At 46.3% G+C, this 16,371-nt stretch overlaps 1 protein-coding gene across 5 annotated transcripts in view; it reads right to left on the reverse strand.

The window, feature by feature from the left end:
* Positions 1-3,075: 3,075 nt before the first annotated feature.
* The window catches only part of LOC115253331 (voltage-dependent T-type calcium channel subunit alpha-1I-like), a 44,278-nt gene continuing 30,982 nt past the window's right edge, over positions 3,076-16,371 (reverse strand). Inside the window, exons 24-32 of one of the 5 annotated variants that reach the window (XM_029851149.1) lie at positions 16,181-16,251; positions 14,486-14,564; positions 13,884-14,005; positions 12,898-13,311; positions 9,224-9,364; positions 7,934-8,068; positions 7,676-7,835; positions 6,808-7,027; positions 3,076-5,659 (exon numbers count right to left, since the gene is read on the reverse strand). In XM_029851149.1, coding sequence (XP_029707009.1) covers positions 6,816-7,027; positions 7,676-7,835; positions 7,934-8,068; positions 9,224-9,364; positions 12,898-13,311; positions 13,884-14,005; positions 14,486-14,564; positions 16,181-16,251 — 1,334 coding nt within the window. In that variant the 3' untranslated portion in view covers positions 3,076-5,659; positions 6,808-6,815. Of the gene's footprint in view, positions 5,660-6,807; positions 7,064-7,675; positions 7,836-7,933; positions 8,072-9,223; positions 9,365-12,897; positions 13,312-13,883; positions 14,006-14,485; positions 14,565-16,180; positions 16,252-16,371 lie in introns of those variants that run through there. The other 4 variants (XM_029851150.1, XM_029851151.1, XM_029851148.1 and 1 more) reach the window with 4 other exon arrangements.

Consider the following 16,371-nt stretch of genomic DNA (forward strand, 5'->3'; position numbering starts at 1 on the left):
CGTAATCACCAACATGTAGCCGCAACACGCGATCGCCTATGAAAGGGGACTAAATAAACACAAAGCTGAGACCGAAAAAGACCGTTCCCTGGTTGCTCCTCAGCCAGTAATGAACCCCTTTTTAATTAAGGGGAAGAAAAATTCAGAAAGAGCTAGAAACTGGTGATTAAGATCGGAACAAAAGGGGCGGCCGTGACGTGACGCGTCATGTTTTAATCCTCCGCTGGAGCTGGAGTCACAGATGGTCAGTCTGGAGCTGTTTTTGAAAATGAACTCCTCCAGGTTAAATTACTCCCACGGCAAAATGTTTTCAAGAGCTCTTTAACATAATTACTCAACGTGATGAAGCCCCAATCTGAAGCACTTAATTGGACGAGCAGGTTTGGGTTTGTTGACATACGACTTGAACTTTGCCAGAGTTGCCAGTTCGGCAGCAGTTGTCTGTCAGGTGATCTGATTCCGGACCTCATTAGCCCTGAAACTGGTGTCTATGTGGCCATCGCTCCAGGAACAGGAAGCGGTTCCCTGAACAACTAGGCATGTCGCCCCCCTACTGTGACGGAGTCCAACGTGTAACCGTTAACGATTCTCTGCTGCTGCTGGTACGCTGGGATGAACAAAGTGTTTCGGTCGTGTTTTCATCAAAGAATCTGAGTGCAAACGCCTATTAGCATCTCTGCTATAAAGCTCTTTATCAGAGATGCTAATAGGTGTTTGCACCTCTGATAAAGGGCTTTTTAGCACCCATTCATCAGCTCACCCACTGATCCCAGTTCAACTGATCTGCCACTCCCGTCCATCAGACGTCACACTATTATTATATCTCTGGTTTTATGGGTGATCCGTAGTTAGGAAGGTTAGGGTGTGTTGTGTCGATGTCCTGACAAAGAATCAGAAATACATGGATGTGTGTATGTAGCGAATACTGTAGAAACCTCAATAATCGAAACCCTTCTGTATGGGCTGAAAGAAGGCCGGCCGCACTGAAGACTGTCCAGACGCATCACAATAATTTTCAAAAAAGTGAGAAAAGCCCTGAAGCAGGAGACCTCCCGATTCTTCACATTCTGGCCATAGATCCTGACCGGGTTCAGCTCTGGTGGAGGGACGTGGCCTGGCTGGAACATCTCATGATATAATTATAGCGCAGCCTTCTGCTCTGCATGGGATGTTCAGAAAGCTCATATGGAGAAACTGAACCTCAGCCCCCCTCCCCCATCCCTGATTTAATCCTTACTTTGCAGAAGTCCCCCCATTTACATCAAAGGCTGGATGTACATTATGCGGCTGTTTCCCTGACGTTGCTGGTGCGGCTCATAATGACGTCCGAGCACGTGGCTGACTGCCGCTGCACACCCGCAGGAGGATTTAGGAGAAATTCCACTGCGTTGATATCAAATATCTGGGAAATGAGCAGAAAATGGGGGTATAATTAATTTGTGTTTGTGGTATGAAAGCTGTGTGGACGCCTCCCAGCTGGCAGCTCCGGTCCAGACACAGGTGAGATCAGAGGGGAGAACTAGTGAAGTGATGAAAGGCAGCAAACGGCATCAGGGGATGAGTGGAGGTGCTAAATGGAGAAGAAAGGGACCAAAAGGGCTGTTTGATGGGTTTATTAAGGTGTGCTTTGTCTCATAGTCTCATGCAGGAGCGACACATCTGAGCCACATGCTAACAGGCTAATACAGACCTGATGCTGACTAGTTTACCACAGACACAGGTGCATTAATGTTATGTTGCTTCCTGTGGCAAAACACTGAACAGTATGTTTATTATTATTAGATATGATCTTGGAATATTTCTTGTTGACGATTAGTTAAACGCTGTACGTTAGATCTATATTTTGCATACTCTGCAGATGCTAATTTATGGAAATGTGGTTCCGTTATGAGGGGAAACCAATAATGTTTGTGGCTGATTCAGTCAGATTCTGAGGTCATGCTAAGGTAGCACAAAACTCTGAATCCCTGCTTTTCTAAGAGGAACACTTTGTACCTATTAATCTTTCCTGTGCAGAGCACCGATTGCTTCCAAAGCAGCTAACTGGGACACACGGCCGGACCTCAGTCGTGGCCTTTCTCTATAAACAGTTAACAGATCAACCCTGTTATCGTTTCTGTGTCACCGAATGAATGTTGAGTCTAATAAGTCCATAAAAATAGCAGAACCCACAGAAGAGCGTGAAGAAGTGGGCTGGAGTGTGTGTGTGTGTGTGGGGGGGGGGGGGGGTGAACTGTTGTTAAGACTCATTAAACCTCAGAGGCTCTTTTGAGTTCATGTAATTTGAAAATAGCTCACAAGCTAACAAGTTTAATTTAGCTTCACAGTGATCTGAAAGCCACTGATGTGACTCAAATCAGGTCCAACATACAAATTCCACAGACTCATGTAAGGAGAGGGGACGCTGTCCTCCCCCAGCACTGATGGGAGAAGGTAAAAAAGGGTTACTGGAGAGAATAGGATGCTGAAAATCGAAGATATCTGAGGACATCGATGAGACTGCACTTTTCCAATGAGGTCACGTCCAAGCTGCTGCATCCAGGAAGAAATTTCTCTGGATCTGGTTCTGCTCTGTCATCCCAGTCATCGACTGGAGCCACTGGCCAGTTTAGTTGCTTCCACATATTTCCACACCTTTTTCCCTCCGGTCTGGCTCACTGACCATTACAGTCATTCATCTCAATAACTGGCTACAAAGAAGCAGAACCAATGTTCTCGCTGCAACTTTTCAGAGAAAATTGGATCATTTAAAGAGTAAATTAGATAATTTGTGGCAAAGTGCTGGAACCATTTACATCAAAACCAACAGAGTCCTTAATATGCATCATTAAATGTGCCTCGGAAAGTCGGTGTCACTGGGAAGACGAATCTTTTGAGGGCTTTTCAGTAAACTATCTGCTTTTACCCCCTTTAAAACCTTTGTTGGCTGCTGAATGTCAGTTATTTTCAGGTCCCTCCTCATGAAAAAACCCTGAAAGAGAACAGACCCCCCCCCCCCCCCCCCCCACACACACACACACACACACACAGATATGATAGAACCAGTAAAAGGAAAGTTTGAAAGAACAATCCCAGAGTCCGAGTTTGAAAAGCTATCTCACTTTTATGACACAAGAATGACATTTAGAAAACAGGAACTAAAAAACAACCCTCACATGCATTTCAGAGGAAAAAAAAACAGGTTGGGAGGAGGAAGAGGACGACTCTGGAATACATGAATACATCATCATCCTCTCGGCGACCTTTGATTCTCAGTCATATTTGATTCTAATACATAAATCCATAAATAATCTCTCGCCATATATTCTATCTATACGAGGCTCATACATCTAACTGTACATTTAGCATGTTGCATATCTCAAATGCGGGTGGGTGGGGTGGGGGTGTCAATATGTTTTTGATCAATCAGGTTTCGCCTGTCTATGTGAAAAGACAAAGATAAAAAATTCCCTCCAAAACATCCATCTCATTGTTTCCACTGACACCTTTGTGTGATATGTGTCCTCTTCATATTGTCTGTGTTTGTGTGTGTGGGGGGTCATATACGTTCACCTGAGGTCCACCTGATCCAAATGTTGAATTTTGAGGGTTTATGTAAGGGGGGGGGGGGGGTTAACGGAATTCCTCTAAACCGCCACTACACTCGAGCAGACCTGAGTCAAATTAGCATTTGGCTTCATGAAGCTTGGCCGTCTGCTCTGGGCTGGGCAGCGCGGAGCTTCGGCTGCTGTCTCACCTCATGCCAGCGATCCTTTTTCATGTCAGATCACACTCATCTAGAACTGACCGACCCGGTCTGGGTCCTTCATGAAGAATGTCCCCTTTGGTTTCCCTCAAACGTCATTTCAGCTTGTGCAGAATGTATTTTGATTTACAGCAACTCCGCTAACGCGATTAATGCCAATTCATGCGTAGCATTATCCTGCTGACCTTTAAGCTTTAGATGGTTCAAATGTTCGATCGTCTCCATTTTTTAAGCTCGGCTGATGACAACCGGTCATCAGTTTACAGGTAATTTGAAAGGACGAGATCTTGGAAAAGAAAATATGAAGAACAAATAGTCTAGAATTTACAAATGAAATTACAAATGTTATTGCTATCCATGCTTCTCGCATGTGAGTGTCTGTGCAAAGGTTTGTGCTGATCTATGTCGACTTTTTAAAAAATAAATATATGAATTTTGACCTCTGGTGCTGCTTCAAAGGGAATCCAGATAACATCAGTCATGAATAAACCTTTTTAATCCTGGTGTTAATCTGACACGCAGCAACAACCATTAGCACCTTGGTCACGGTGCTTTTCAATGTAGCATGATGAGCTAATCCTTATAACACCTACTGAGTTCCTGCCTTAAGGACATTTAAAATGTTTTCCAAACATGCAGAACTTTCACTCTCACATCCCTTAAATATATATAATTTAAAACCCCAAATCCATTTTAAGACTATAACAGCTACTAAATATCATCTGCAGATTTGGCCCAGGTCTGCACTCGCTACATTTTAGCCCTTTCATGGGTTTTTGTAGAAAATCCACGTGTTCTCGGCAATAGTCACGTTGGATTCTGTCAGTTTTCCGTCCAGCGCAACACTAATGAGGGTCTCAGGGACAAAGGACACTCACACAACTCCAAGACAACAAAGATGAGGACAGAAAGATGCTCGACCTCCTCTTTCACCTGACAAAGATGCCAAAGAGGAAAAGGTGTCCGATGCTACTCGTGATGGATATTACAAAATAAAGTCAATAAATAAACTGTACAATGTTCAGTTCTTCCTTAAAAGAAGCTCCAGCATTTTGCCATCTGTCCGGTGCTGATGACTGTGTTTTTGCACAAAGGTTGAGGGCACGTTGGGTCAAAGGGTTTCTTTTAATTGTTGTTTTTTATACATTAATGCCATCTCAACAATGTTCAGCCGCAGTTTCGGGTCCGGTCTCCCCCTCCCCGAGGTTTTGAAGTCCAGCTCAGGACGCAGACATCTTCAAGGCTCAACTCTGTTACAGTTACAGGCTGAACTAGCCCGTCTCTAACAACCAGCCACCCTTTGAAGAGGCGGTTGTGCTCTTGCGAGAGCTGACCCGAGGAGAGAACAAACGACTTGACGATGAGAGAAATTCGCAATCACAGACATGTTTTGTATTTAAAAACAGTTCTGAAATGCAAATAGTTCAACTACAGAGAGGCAACGAGTGTTTTCATCTGGTGCTTCTGTCTGTGAAGCCGCTGTCCTCGCCCCTCCATCGGCCCTGGTGTTGGACGTGTGACCACAGCAGTGACGTCTGTCTTTTCTCTAGACCGACAAACTGCTTTGACCCTGTGGGCCGGTGCTGTTACATTTCTACACCAGTGGGGGTGCCAGGGAGCCTGGGCTGAGAGGGGGCATCAGCCGAAAGTCTGTCTGTAGCCGCCTCCTCCTGCCTCTGCGAGCATTGGAAAAATTTAGAGAGACCTGTAGGGGGCAGCCACACTCGCTCTGACCCCTCTGGTGCCCCCTGGTGGCGCGGGGGTCAAATGTTATGGTTGGTCCTGGTATGTTTATTGGATCGCTGGGGAGGGAGCATACAAGAGGCACGAGGAGCTGAGCCCTTCTTCTAGAGTGGTCTGGAGGCTGCCCTCGGAAGCGCCCGCATCCAGGAAGGAATCACTGTGGGGCAGATGCTGCAGGCAGAGGGAGACCGAAATAAGTAATAACTGGGACTTTGGTTTGGCAAATGTGTAAATCTGAAGCAGTTGCAGCCCAGATTCACCCATTCGATGACATTTTTCAAGCATTTGCCTCATGAAGGTGTTCCCTCAACAGCAGAAATGATGAAGAGTGCAGGAGAAGCACAGCGAACTATTACATCTACTTTTACCCCCTGGACTCAGATGCTGCCAAATCCGCGTTGTAACTCCAAAACCAAGAACACTGAAAACAGCTAATGTGTCACGCGTGATTACTTTCATTGAAATTGTAGCGTGTGCAGGAGGGTGCTAGTCATTACCTCTAATCCTGGCCGCGTTCCTGCCACGGTCTCAGTAAACAAAACCACAGGGGAGAAGAGTTTATGAAAAAAAAAAAATGGAGAAAATGAGGGGCTGGCAGCAACACAAGCAAAGAAAAGATGATGGAGTGAACCAGGAAGAATGTTAAGATGGTGTGAGGAGGAGAAAATGTGAGCAAAGCGAGCCAAGAAGAGCCGTCAACACGGAGCCGGCATCAGGCTCCGGGTTTGCCAGGCTAATTAGCTGCGTGCTGCAGAGCATTACTGCAGCGACGGAGCATCACAGAGGCAGTCAAATGCAGGCTAAACAAACCCAACAGGTACCAGAGGAAGAAAGGAAACCATCTCCATGGATACAGGAGAACTAAAATTAATGTTCACCTCTTTGTTGGCTTTATGTAGGAGCCAACAGAGCGAGGTGTTAGCATTCAACCAGAGTCTCCCTTTAATTAGAAATGAGTTCACGCCATTTTAATCATTGCAGTGCATTCTCCAGTTCTGAGCAGCCCAATATGGATCTGTAGGTGCTACTCAAGCACCAACCCTGGGATCATCATCAATGCTGCGGCACCGTTACAGTGAGATTTCAAAAGTGAACAGTTGGTAATTAATAAGCAGGATTTTCTTCAGGTTGCAGCTTCTGCGGCCTTAGATTTGGACCCTCTGAAATCTCATTCTAACTCAGCTCTCTGAGAGGACAATAAAGTTCACTGCGTAATGATGTCCCATCAGGACACCACATGCCCCCCAGAGACGGAGATGTCAGCTCCTGATCATCCATCCGTCCTGACAAACAGGCGTCAGCTCGTCAGTCTGGAATACCTGCGAGGTCAAGGGTTGGCAGTTTGGTCCAGGTGAGCGGAGGAGGGAGGCAGTGAAGCCAGCTGGGGAGGCTCTCTGTCTCTGGGACTACTGGTGTCCTCTGGGCCACCCGGGTGAGCGGCAGCTGATGGGTGGATGACCTCCGCTGGTGTGCGGAACAAAGGTGAAGACCCACCAGCGTCTGCACCGCAGCTCCGTCCATCTCCATCTGGAAGGGGTCCTGATGTTTCAGTCAATCAGCTCTTATTCCGGGTCACTGAACACAGCATCTATACTTTTACTTTAATATATATATAAATATAAATATATATATTTTATATATAAATATTTAACTTTTAAAGAAAGCTTGTTAACAATGTGCGGGTGATCAATCAATCTTTATTTATATATAGTGTCTGTTACAATCAGAATTGTTTCTAGGCGCTTTACAGAATCCCAGGGCTTGACCCCCAACAAGCAACAGTGGCAAGGAAAAACTCCCCTTTAACAGGAAGAAACCCTGAGCAGGACCAGGCTCATATAGGGGGACCCTATATAAGTTTAACATCTCATTTATCACTGTTTTAATTCCGGTAGAAGTCAATCAAGCAGGTTCCACGTGTCCTTATGGGACAGCGCCAGGAAGAAGCTTTGTCTCCTTTAAAAGATACCATCAATGTCATGACAAAGTCAAGCATAATGAAGCCGCTTACATACCGGCGAGGGGGTCATGGAAAACACAGATAAGGATCACGCATTGGTGAAAGGTAACCCAGATAGGATTCATTTAATATAATTGTGAGATCAGGATTTTGCTCTCCTGCAGCTCACAGCAGGGGGTGTTACACACGATGGGAGCTACCTAAAGCATGCACGTGCACGCTGGTACCTGCGCAGCACGCTGGGCTCAGCGTGTCCACCTCGGCTTGGATGCCCTCCTCAAACGTCTCGTGGTCCCCGTCCTCGCTCCCGGAGCTGCAGCGGCGGAGGCCTCTGTAGCCCCCGGAAGCTGGCAGCTCCTCCGAGCTGTGCGAGTCACTGCTGCCCTGCTGGGAGGGCAATGCATGATGGGAAAAAGGTAGAGAGAAACTGTTAGTGACGGGAACGAGATCAGGAAGAGTGAAGCCAGCCATCAGAACGGGAGTACCTGGCTGTCCCTGACCAGCAGCTGGTAGTTGCTGTGCTCGTCCAGACTCAGGTCGTCAGGCAGCGCCAGAGAGGACGACTTGTCGGACAGCTGCTCCGACATGAGGGATGCCTGCTCCACCTCCGCCAGTTTAATCTGCTGCGCACACACACACACACGCACGTTGGACACCTCGTCGGGCTTGTGATGGAGCGGGCAGCGATGTCGCAGCACCGCCACTGTGGTTTTGTTGGGATTTCACGCAGTTCTGGATCCACCATTTCCACATTGTCAGCCCGGCTGACCTCAATTCCCCTCAAAACACAGAAGCCCCTCGTTCAAACAGTAATTACATGGATGGACTCGACACACGCGCGCGCGCACACACACACTCAGATTGGGATTGCATGTGTATATTAGAACTCGTGGCGTCACCTCTGCCCTGTGCTGAAATTGGTTTTTCTTTTTTTGGTGTCGTGTTTGCATGTGCGTAAGCGCGATGACTGGTCGCCGTGTTAAGCTGTCTGGTTTGGGCTGTAAATGTTGGGCTGAAGTATATGAAGGGAGGCTGGGGGAGGCTCCAGAAGCGGAGCCACTTCTGACAGCTAAGCCCTCCAGTATTGGATGTTGCTATTTTCTATCTGACAAAAATTGGAATGCATCAACTCTGTCCTGGATATAATTTATTTATGAAAAACAGGGTGATTTCAGATAAAAATGCTGTGGGTTAAAACACATGGGTGTGTGTGTTTGTGCATGTGTGTGTGTGTGTGACTTTTAGACTTCTATTCGGGAAACTTTGAGAACGAGTAAAAACTACCAAATTACAATATAAGGGGCTGGATTCAAATTGGATGCAGCCTCCTGGTCTCCTTGGCAACAGTCGTGTGTGTGTGTGCGTGCATGTGTGTGTCCCCGTCTTCTCCATTTAGCCCTGACCTCCATCCTCTCGCACCTTCATCACACCCCCGCTTTCACTTCCATTCCACTTGATTAACAATGTTTGTTTAAGTCAACATGCACGAGCACCCGTACATATTCCAGATGCACATACAGAAATGGCCGCAAAAGACAGACAAACAGACAGACAGACGGGTCAAACGTGCACTCTCAGCAACGAAAGCGTAGCAAAATCACCACTAATTATTGTTCATAATCATGAAAAACAGCCCGGTCTCACTGCTGCTGCTTAATTAAAGAAATTAAAGCTCATTCGCTAAATGGCTCAAAATAGGACAAGAAAAGAGCTTCCAGGCTACGATTCGACAGACAAGGACGTGCACGTGGACGCTTGTGCACGGCCCCACTCACCTCCTGTGGGTGGCTCCTGCAGTCCTTGCAGACAGGAGGAGAACTGTAGTGATGGAAAACGGAACCAGAGAGGTTGTCAATCATGTCCCCTTCCAAGGAGTCCTTAATTAACAGGGACACACTGTCCAACCACTGGCTCTCCTGACACACACACACACACACACACACACACACACACACACACACACAGACAGAGAGAGAGAGAGAGAGAAAGAGAGAGAGAGCATTGATATTTCTAACAATAAAATATGAACCAGCAACTCTGTTAAAGTGTTGTGTGCATGTGGTGGGAGCAGACGAGTGGGGCACGTGCACGGTTCAAATGGGTTTTGAACCTTGAAAGACTTAATAAAACATGTGCTGGGTGACACTGCAAACAGAAGACACGAGCTGAAGAAACTTCACTGGAGTTCTGCTCAGGAGGGCCACTGCTCACGCCTCTCCCGCTGTCTCTCACGGGTGTCAGCGCTGTCTCTTTGTCACTCTTCCTCTTCCTTTTCCCCCTCTCTTCTTCCCTGTCTTCACTCAGCCTCGGCTGTCGTGGCTGCAGCAGATGCTCTGGGACCCTCGCTCTCGCTCTCCTGGGTTCTTTTAGATGTTTTGGATGTTGATTTTTCCTCCTCTGTGAAACTGATTAGCTTTTTTCACGCTTTAATGCTGTTTGTTGTACTTGTTTTTCTCCATTTGGGTACAAAAGCAGTGCTTACAGATTCTGTAAAAGTGGGACACAGTCCCGGATCTTCCTGTTGTCCACGACTTGAAACATGTGAGAGGTGAAGACAGCAAAGTTTAAGCCAGCTGTCCTGTCAGACACAGCGAGGGCTGAGGCTGTTTGGCCTTGCTGGGGGCCATGACCTTATCTGACCCTCTGTGCAACCATCTGGGTGTCTCACCCCCGACATCCCTGATGCTTTTGGTTTGAATCCTAAATACAAGTCCGAAGCCTTTTCTTGCTCTTAAAACCTGGATATGTTAATACTTAGGTGTGGCCCCCTAAACAAGAGACACTTTGAACCAGGAAAATACCTTGAACCTGTCTTATTTCTGTGAAAGAAGAATCCCTCCAGTGTTTTGAGCTTTGTGACTCACACTCTTCCTCTGCAGAGGGATTTTGTACTAGAAGCACTTCAGACAGTTGAATATATTTGGTAATGTTTGGATGATGCTCTGGTCTGATCTGAGTCGGCGGCTTATTTTACACATGTATGCAGACACACAAAGACTGGCAGCGGGGGGCAGTGTTAATAAGGCACGACCAGAATCCATGTTCTCCTCGGTGCTTTTCCTGCAGCAGTGTGTGTTTCCTGTCAGAAAGGAAACTGTGAGCCGGAGTCCCTGTCACTCAGTTCACTCAAAAGAATCACAAAGCTGAACATGGCAAATTGCGAAAAAAGCAGCTTAAAAGCTGAAAGGACTGCTGCGGATCCTCGTTGCAGCGCCGCAATCGGGCGAGCTGACTGCAAACACAGATGAGGCTCTGATAGCGGCTCCAGGCCCGGAGTCATTCTGAGGACTTGTGCATGTGAGGCAGCAGGAAACACCAATCCAAGGCCGTCAAACAGTCGCCACTTCCTCACCTGTCTCATCAGCTCAGGTCAGATACTGCTGACAAAGACTCTAAGAGGTTCTCTAACCTGAAGTCTGCAGATCAATAACTGGAGTCCAGACACTGATTCTCCTGACTGGGGATTCACTTAAATGTAAATGACACAGATTTAATAGTCTTAAAAACTCCTCAAAGCCCTCTGAGTCAGACTTAAGGCCTTTTGCTACTTTGGCCTTTTGCTAAGGGCAAAGTGACTCTGCTCACACCTTCACATGTTCGGTAGAACATGCATGTTTATCTCCTCCACCTCTGTTAAGCCTGCCTGGATTCTTGCACCCGTGGGAGGAAACATCCAACTCTCAGTCGGAATACTTGCAAAAATAGGCCAACTTTGCACTTAAATCCTCATAAAGCTCTTGCAGTCTAATCAGACTGAAGACTTAGACAATGTGAAGACATGTGAAGGCTCCTTCCTCGGTCTCATCTTTCTTTTTACTCCATTCCTGGTTAAAAATACCAGAGGGCTGACAGACAATGAGCTATAAGCACAATGAGATGGTGGCGGAGTGTGCCACCCACTCCTCGTCTCCAAAGTCTTGCGCACTCAGATCTTTCTGTTCTGTCCTCCTCCCCTCTCTCACACATGGATTCGCTGCCACTCTTTGGGATGGATGACAGTGTTAATTTCCTTTAGTCCCTGCCAAAGTACAAAAAAAGACTCGGGTTCATTAGGCTCAAACTGTGTGCATGTAAGAACACGGGAGGGTTCAGTTAAAAGGCAGAAATAAACATTAGTTTCCCTTTTTGTTTTTTTCTACATCTCATCCATCCTTCCAAAAAAATGTGAATAAAGCTGCAGCTAATGGGATTCAGGGATGCAACTGGAGGCTTTGTCGCATCTGCTGGTGCTTCCACAAACAGGTAGGGCTTGACTGCATGATCATAAGGAGGAGATCCAACTCTGAAACTGCCAAGGAAAATTTTGGGACAGAAATTGAGCCCAATGAGTCAATGGCGTCAGCTGGACACAGACAAGAACTAATGGAATTAAATATTGATGTCTTATTGTGTTTCCAGTGGTGAGTTATTGATTATTACAACAAAATCTACTGTATCTTCACAAAACGTTAGCTGGGCACAAGGCATACTGAACCGGTAGCACACATTAAGTCCCCACACCCATCCATCTCCCCCACCTCTCACGCTTGTTTACGTGTATTATTTTCCCTGCCGTGCTTCCAAAAATATCTGCTCTCGTTTGTAGCTACGGTAATTTCACGCGGGCCAGTATCGATGTTCTCTGCAGAAATCTGGGAGTTGACGAATGAGCCATCGACGCCAAAGCTCCCACTAAGGGTATTTTTAGACTGGCTGGGACAGCGGTCATTTAATATCACTGTGTGCATGTGTGTGTGTGTGTGTGTGTGTGTGTGTGTGTGTGTGTGTGTGTGTGTGTGTGTGTGTGTGTGTGTGATGGTATGTGGGGATGGGTTGAACAGCTTTGTCGTAAGTGGCTGAACCTTGACACGTGTATTTGACTTCTGAATGTTGTCTGATTCAGACACACAGTTGGAGGGATGCATCTTTTCCTGTTCTTGGAGGCTGATTTGCTGGTTCCAAGGGGACATTAGTCGGCAGCGGGACAATCAGTGGCTGCTATAGTGTTACTTTTGGAATGCATTAGTGTGGTGACTCGTGATTTTGTGATTGTCTCTGATTGTCTCTGAACTCATCTGGTCATGACCTGAGGTGGCATGAGGTGTATCAGGTACTTTAGTTGCACTGAGTATTATATCAAAATGCATTTTCTAAATATGCATTTTCAGCCATTCAAGTGATAGATTTAAACATGTAATGAGAAAATAAAAGTTTTGAGCTCCTACACCGTTAACACAGGCCTTTTTCTCTATGTTTAGCAGCAGCAATCAAACAGGAGGGAAATCTCAGAAGATCCTGAAGAAGCATCTTCTCCTCTACTCCTTCTGTCATGTGTGTGACCATTCCACCATCCAGCATTTATCCACCAGGAACAACTTTCTATTCACAGCGACTCCATTTTGCACAGGTGATGAGCTTGTTGAGGAGAAGGTGGGTGAAATGATAGAAAATTAATCCTTTTTCTTCTTACCAGAGCTGGAGAGAAGAGTCGACATCGACGCTGCGCGAGTCCCTCGTGAGCTCCACCACCTCCTCCTTCATCTGATGTCGCGCCCGGACCTCCGACTGCCCCGGCTGCACCAGCGCCGGCCCCACTCACAGCACTGCCTGTCGCCCCAGCGATGGCACCAATGCCCCCCATCATGCAACAGAGGCCCCCCTGTGCCAGCTCCATCTCGATCTCGGCATCCATCTCTGCATCCTCCTGCGCCTCCTTGTTGGAGTCGTCCAGATGTTTCATGAGCACTGCCACCACGACGTTGATCAGGACAAACTGCGCCGTCAGCACAAAAGACACAAAGTACAAGGGGGAGATGAACTGCAGCCCTGCGTGGCAGCTGTAGTCACTCCCTGAACCACCCGGTGGGCATTCTCGCAGGGTGTCCTGGGAGGCAAAGGTGAAGAGAGAAAAAAGAAAGAGAAAAAGAAATATTGGTCACTGTCCGTGACCCGGAACCAGCATGACACCCAACCCTAACCTCTACAGGCTAGTCCGGTTTGTTACTTTATCTCACGTTTAATATATTTCTTCAACAGCCCTTGATGAAATTGGGAGAGCTGCTGCAGCGACACATCCTGAGAGCCTCATCATCACTGATTAACTTTCTGCTGGAAATGAACTATGATACAGTTTCCAAAGCAGCAGGTAATTGTGCCTGATTAGAGAGGGAGAGGTGAAAGAAACGGGATCAAGTGATTTAGATTTCAGACTTGTCATTGGGGCTTTACTGGAGTGTCTTCTTCTACTTCATCCCTGATACTTAGCCCTTATTTGACCTTCCTAAATATCATCTGGGATGTAGTTTTCCAGAAGATGGAGGAATAACTTTACATGAATGAGAGATTCAGCTGATAAACACTCCCCCGAGCCCTGTTTTGGATCTGTGGGGTGGCTCTGCTGCTGGAGATGAGGTGAAAGGGAAGATAGGGTGAAGTCTGGCTGTACACTGGGAATACCTTCATGATGCCATTCCAGTTGTCACCAGTGGAAACCTGGAAGAGTGTGAGGAAAGCCATCCCAAAGTTCTCAAAGGTGGCGTGGCGGCTCATTCCCTCACAGGGGTAGTCAGCGTTACACACTGAAAGAGGACAGGAGAAGTTCAGAGGGTGAGACTTCAGTCACAGCCTGTAGGAGGAGGCTCCAACACACCGAAGATGATTGATTGATGCTGGTGAAGACCAACAGTCTTTCAAGGCTCCATAGAGGAATTCTTGGAGGCAGAAGTCAAAGGCAGCTGGACCTCTTTTAGATTCTGACCTGTCAAGAATCTCAGAGTGGCCCACATTGACCTAAAGCACTTCAGACCACCAGCACGGATGACTGAATCGACCTGTGTAGCACTTGTGGCACCAGAGAGGACGGATCCTTCTACTGTAGGTCAAGTTTCCACACAAAGGGATGTTGAAATGGCGTGAGATGGCTTTGGCTTTGATTTGAAACCATTTACAGTTTCCATCCATCATGACTCATAACCTCTTATCAGGGTCACATACACAGCTTTACACAGAAATAATCATTTTCATTGTTTTAGTTTAAGATTGAGTTCTGCTGAACTTACCCAGCTCTCCAAAGAGCTCCACTCCAAGAGCTGCGTAGATGAAAAAGAGCAGCATGAAGAGCAGACCGAGATTTCCCACCTGGTAAAACATAGGAACATTGAAGGGTTAGAAGGACATTTTACCTGCCATCTTCTTAATAGTCAACACATTGACACACTGCAGCAGGATGAGACAATGGGAGGCAGATGGAGGAGAGGACGATGGACTGGGAGGAGGAGTCAAGGCCATGCCTGGGGCTGATGCTCCATTTCCTTGCAGTCATGTAGGCCGACGTTTCAAAGAATATTAAACTCTGACTAAAGCCTTTCGGTCTCCATGGTAAACGAGTTCCCACATGTCAAAAAACGACTGCTGAGACATAATTTAGCCTTTTGTATTACACTGAGAAGTTTTTCTCGACCCAGTTATGGTGGTCAGGGTGTCTCCTGAAGGTCAGGTACAATCAGGAGGACACTCTGAGACAGGCTCAGGATGTGCTGGAGGGGCTACATCTCCCATCCAGGCCTGGAGCACCTCTGGCGGATCTGCAGGATGTAGATGAGGAGAGGATCCGGGCTTCCCCAGATGGGTGCAGGAGGACAGTCAGAGATGTCTCAAACCAGTCTGTGTTTATCATAATGCTTCACCGGGAACCTCAACTGTGCTTTTGTTGAAGTTGAAGTTTTAACCACAGAAAAAGGAGCAAAAAAAGCCAACAATAAATGTGTCTAAATGACAGACAGGGAGGGGAAGGAAACTATCGATTGTAGCGCTGAAGGAAAATTGTTTGCATACTTCCAACATCAGCTGCTGAGCTGGAGCAGATTTCCATATGTGTGTATGTGTGAAGTTTTCTCCACAAACCTCCTCCTAGAAGGCTTTTCATTAATGTAAAAAGGGTCTTTTTTAAAAGAAAAAATGTAGTTTAGCACAATACGGCTTCAGATTTGAGAATACAGAGAGTCAAATAAATAAATACAATTAAAAAAGATACTTGTGTAAATATATGACTGTGGGCACAGACTCCTCCACCACCTGACTTTCATCAGGAACATCAATCAGTCAACAGATAAAGGTTTTAAAAAATGGGAGGAAATAGAATATTGAAAAATCTGTCATTGATGATGCAAATTTGTTTCTATGACATAATCCTGTCCTGTTTGATTAGTTGGGCTATTTTTCAAACCAAACACAGCAGTGACCCATTAGTTATCTGGTAGAAATATTTCTGCCGCTCCTCTTTTAATCTGTCTGAATATTCAGATGCAGTTTGGGCTTCTGATGAGGGAAATTGGACGTGATTACTCACTAAACTGATGGAGGCTTAATGACAGTGATTAAAGGAACAACCTGTCACAGAGACACACTCTAGACACTCACTCCGCTTTATGCTTTCTATTTCCAAAACATTGCCTTATGTCTCTTTTTTAAATGAAATCCAGAACTAAGGTGTGTATTGATTTTTCACCGGAGATGAACTTTTCCCAGTAAGAATTGGGTGCAATTAAAACAGGTTAATTTAATAACACCAGGCTGGTTTCTCAGTGCTGGAACAGTATGAGGAAGATGGCAAAAAAGTCATAATTCTCAGGGAGCTTCTGTCCTGGCTGACCGTTTATCATTCCACAAATGTTAATTAAGTTAACTTGTTGTCCTGTAGATAAGCTGGAAATTGTGGGTGTGTGTATGTGTGTAACGAAACATATGAGACACACCTGAGGCAGAGCCTGGACCACGGTGTCCAGCAGAGCTCTCATCCCAGTGGCCATTTTCAGCAGCTTCAGCACTGGAGGGGGGAGAACAGAGTGTGAGAGAGAAGGAGGGGGTGCAGCTCTGGGGGTGCAACATTGGTCTGAGGTTTTCTGTAACTACACCTCATGTATAGAACAAAAGGACTGATGCAACA

This window comes from Takifugu rubripes, chromosome 17 (assembly GCF_901000725.2).
Source record: "Takifugu rubripes chromosome 17, fTakRub1.2, whole genome shotgun sequence".
Lineage (NCBI taxonomy): Eukaryota > Metazoa > Chordata > Actinopteri > Tetraodontiformes > Tetraodontidae > Takifugu > Takifugu rubripes.